Here is a 3,872-nt window from a genome sequence, read left to right as displayed (position 1 = left end):
TTACTGGGACTTAGAAAGTACACGAGTTGTAAATTATAATTTTTCATTCAAACTACCCTGTTTATTTCAAGGCTTAAAATATCTTATATCTACATAATCAGTGTTGTGTTTTATCTAGATAAATTTATCTAGATAGGTACCTACGTTATCTATATAAATTCAATATATATTATTGCAAGTTTATAATTTGGTTTGTTTAAATGTTTAAAATGTTTAATTTTTTTTTGTTAAGTAATTTGAAACATTACTACCTTTTATTATATTATTATGTTTAAACTAAAAAAATAAATGATAAAGTGCATTATCAAAGTTATTTAATTTTAATAATTTCCTTTCACTTATTAGTTATTAAATATTGTTACCGGAATTTTAAATAGTGAATATTTATATAAATTATTTAAATATTTATGTAAATATCATTATTATTATTTATTTCTATTAAGTATTAAAAAAGAAACAATACATTTGACTTGTATTTTTATTTCAATTTCTTTTAATTGTATTCATTAGGTAAAACAATAATGAATTATTAAAAAACATAATATAAAGAAAATTATATTGAAATTTTGTTTTAAAAATTATCTTTATACAACACTTTTAACCTCGATTAAAACCATTGGTAAATAATTAGGTACCTACCTACATTTTATGCAATTACAATTATTAAGATTATTTTACATTTATATAGGTTATGATAGAAGAGGATGATTCTTATAATGTAGATAATGATTTGGCAACAGTATGCAACTTAGTAGGTACGCAACATCAATCTAAAAATTCGGTTGCAACTGAAAAATCTTTGGACAGTCCTATTATTGAAAAAAGTGAACTTCTTATTGATAAAAAATTGCCCATAAATCTTGATATTGTAATACCTATGCAAAATTCTGAAAAAAATGAAGACGAAGGAATAACTTGGTTAACTTGTGCAGGTCAGTTGAAATTACTTGTTAATGAAGTGAAGGAATGCGATTTAGTTTTGGATAAAATTAAAACTGAACAATTTCCGAACCCAGTTTTATTTTTAATTAATAGTATTCAGAAAGTAAGAACTATTCAAAGCATAGCTGATACTTTTTTAAAAAATGCATCAGATATTTTAACACAAACTATCAGCAATAATTCGACCGATATTTTATACGATCAAACCGAATACAACAGCTTAATTGATCATGATCCAGGCAAACGAGAAAAAATTGTAACTGCTTCACAGAGACATTATTTAATTTCATTAGGACCTCATCAGCCTAAACTTACTTCATATCCCAGAAACAAAAGTATCAATACGAACAAACAACGGCAATTTTCTTCACGTTGGTATATTGAGTTTCCTTTGTTGGAATATAGTATTGAAAAAGACTCAGCTTATTGTTTTGTATGTTTTTTATTTCCAAATGGTCCGGATCGAGAATTTTCCGATAATGCTTGGGTCACTGAAGGTGTCAGGGTTTGGCATAAAATGAAAAGTAGGGGTAAAAATAAACCTGGGAAACTTTCTGAGCATTTCTCTTGTTCAGCTTATAAAGCTGCATTAAGAGACTACTGTAATTTTATGAAGACATCTTGTCATATTGATGTCTTATTTGATCAAGCAAATAGAGAAAAATCAATTCAAATTCAGCATGAGCGAGAATATAATAAGCAAGTTATTAAAATCCTTATGGACACTACTCGTACTTTAGCTCGGCAAGGGTTGGCATTTAGAGGTGATGGAGATGATAAAAATGGAAATTTCATTCAAATCGTGGAATTACTTTCCAGACATTGTGATGTTATAAAAACATGGTTAGATAATAAATCTATGAGGCCATATCATGTGACGTATCTCGGTTCTAGGTCTCAAAATGAATTCATAGAGCTGCTATCTTCAGAAACTAGAAATCGAGTAATTGAGGAAGTAAAAAATGCGGAAATTTATTCAGTTCTGGCAGACACGACTCCCGATATTACCCACCAAGATAGATTGGCAATATGTGTACGATACGTTAATAATAATGGAAATGTTAAAGAAAGACTTCTTGAAATTAATGAATGTACGAATAAAACTGGATTTGGGATTGCAAATAATATTTACGATACCTTAGTAAGAAACGAATTAAATCCAGACTTCATCGCTTTTCAGTCTTACGATTTTGCCTCAAGTATGTCTGGTCAATTCCATGGAGCGCAAAAAGAACTTTCGAAACTGGCCAATCACCATATACCTTATATCCCATGTCAAGCGCACCGTATTAACACATTTTTAGAACATGGCTGCAATGCTAGTGTCATTATACTTAACTTAATTGGTAACCTAGAGAGTCTATATGTTTTTTTTAATGCTAGTACAAAGCGGTATGGAATTCTTAGTAAAAAATTATCTGAAATGAAGGTAGTTTGCAGTTGTGTAATTTATCAAAAACGCGATGGACGGCTCGTGCAGAATCGGTTAAAGCAGTTTGGACATCGTTTGAAATAATTCTTGAAACTTTGCAAGAAATCTCCTCTTCAAATTTGTATGATAGAAAAACTAAAAGCCAATCATTAGCTCTGTTTAAAAAAATAACATCATTTGATTTTATTGTTTCAATAATGTTTATGAAAAATGTATTATATAAACTCAAAGCACTCACAGAGAAGTTGGAAGCAAAGGAATTGAATATAATTGATGCAAGTAATTTAATAGAGGGTACAATTAAATCGCTTGAAAATATAAACAAAGATTCTGATGGACTGGACACTATTATAGACGCAGCTCTAATATTTTCAAGAAAAATAGATTTAGATCCAATCGCAGATTTTAACAAACAACATCATAAACGGTTGATACCAAAAAAAATAGATTCTAATCCAATGACTCAATCAGACTTCTCATTAAAATTATTTTATCGAAAAGAATTTAAACAAGTATTAGACACACTGATAAACTTAACAACTGAACATTTAAAAATAACTATTGAAACACTCAAGCCTTTATTTAATATTTTTAAAATGCCATTTGACAATAATAATACTTGTTCATTAGAAAATGTTGCGGGTGCTGTAAAATTATTTCCCGAAATGACAAATAGTGCGAAAATTCACGACATTGATGCAATACATGCAGAATTTGAAATTCTGTTAAATCAATGTGATGGAGAAAATTTAAATAACATTTTTGAAAAATCTGAGTCATCAAAATCAATTCTTCCGTGGGCTAATCGAATTTGTAATTTAGCTTTGACTGCTCCTGTTACTACTGCATCTGACGAAGAGAATGTTTAGTAAATTAAATTAATAAAAAATTACCTAAGATCGAAAATGGCTGATCAACGATTAAATGCACTGATGATATTGAGTTGTGAAAAAGATATAACAGATAGTTTGGATATCGATGATCTTGTACAAAAATGGGCAACGCTGAAGCAACGCAGGGTTCAATTATAATTCATAATATTTTTTAAAATTTCAAGTACTGTAACTCATTTTATAACCATTTTGTAATAAAAAATAAGTGATGAATTATAATTATTACCTATTTCATATGTTTGTTGACGTTATTTCAATCTGATATAAATTTAAAATAAGTTAGGTATTTCTAACTTTCTAAGTTTCCACTTAAAATTTAATTCAAAATTTCAAACTAAGAATTGAAATATAAGGTAATAAAAAAATTATAAATTTACAGAATGTAACTAAAAATAACTTAATAGTTCACAAAAATTTTGAATTTCAAATTCTAGTCGGCAATTTTGAAGAATACACCCCCCCATGATTTTTTTTTGAGATCGTCCCTGGTTGGGGTACGCAAAAAAAAAATAAAAATAGTAGAGGAGCTCCGTCCCCCTGCGCACCACCCCCCCCCCCCACAACAAATTTGAGCACTGTTAATATATTTTTTAGTACCAAGAGAA

General features: G+C 28.7%; 1 protein-coding gene across 1 annotated transcript; it reads left to right on the top strand.

Moving 5' to 3' along the window:
* Positions 1-691: 691 nt before the first annotated feature.
* LOC103311262 lies at positions 692-2,458 on the top strand. The gene has a single exon (XM_008190844.1). The coding sequence runs from the start codon at positions 692-694 to the stop codon at positions 2,456-2,458; it is 1,767 nt and encodes a 588-aa protein (XP_008189066.1).
* The last annotated feature ends 1,414 nt before the right edge of the window (positions 2,459-3,872 follow it).

This window comes from Acyrthosiphon pisum, unplaced genomic scaffold (genome assembly GCF_005508785.2).
Source record: "Acyrthosiphon pisum isolate AL4f unplaced genomic scaffold, pea_aphid_22Mar2018_4r6ur Scaffold_1296;HRSCAF=1778, whole genome shotgun sequence".
In the NCBI taxonomy this organism is placed as follows: Eukaryota; Metazoa; Arthropoda; class Insecta; order Hemiptera; family Aphididae; genus Acyrthosiphon; species Acyrthosiphon pisum.
Note: the sequence above shows the minus strand (reverse complement) of the source record. Positions and strands in the feature narration are given on the sequence as shown.

What these genes read in the sequence shown, in the direction of transcription:
- LOC103311262 (XM_008190844.1), top strand. Translation starts at nt 692, where the DNA reads ATGATAGAAGAGGATGATTCTTATAATGTAGATAATGATTTGGCAACA.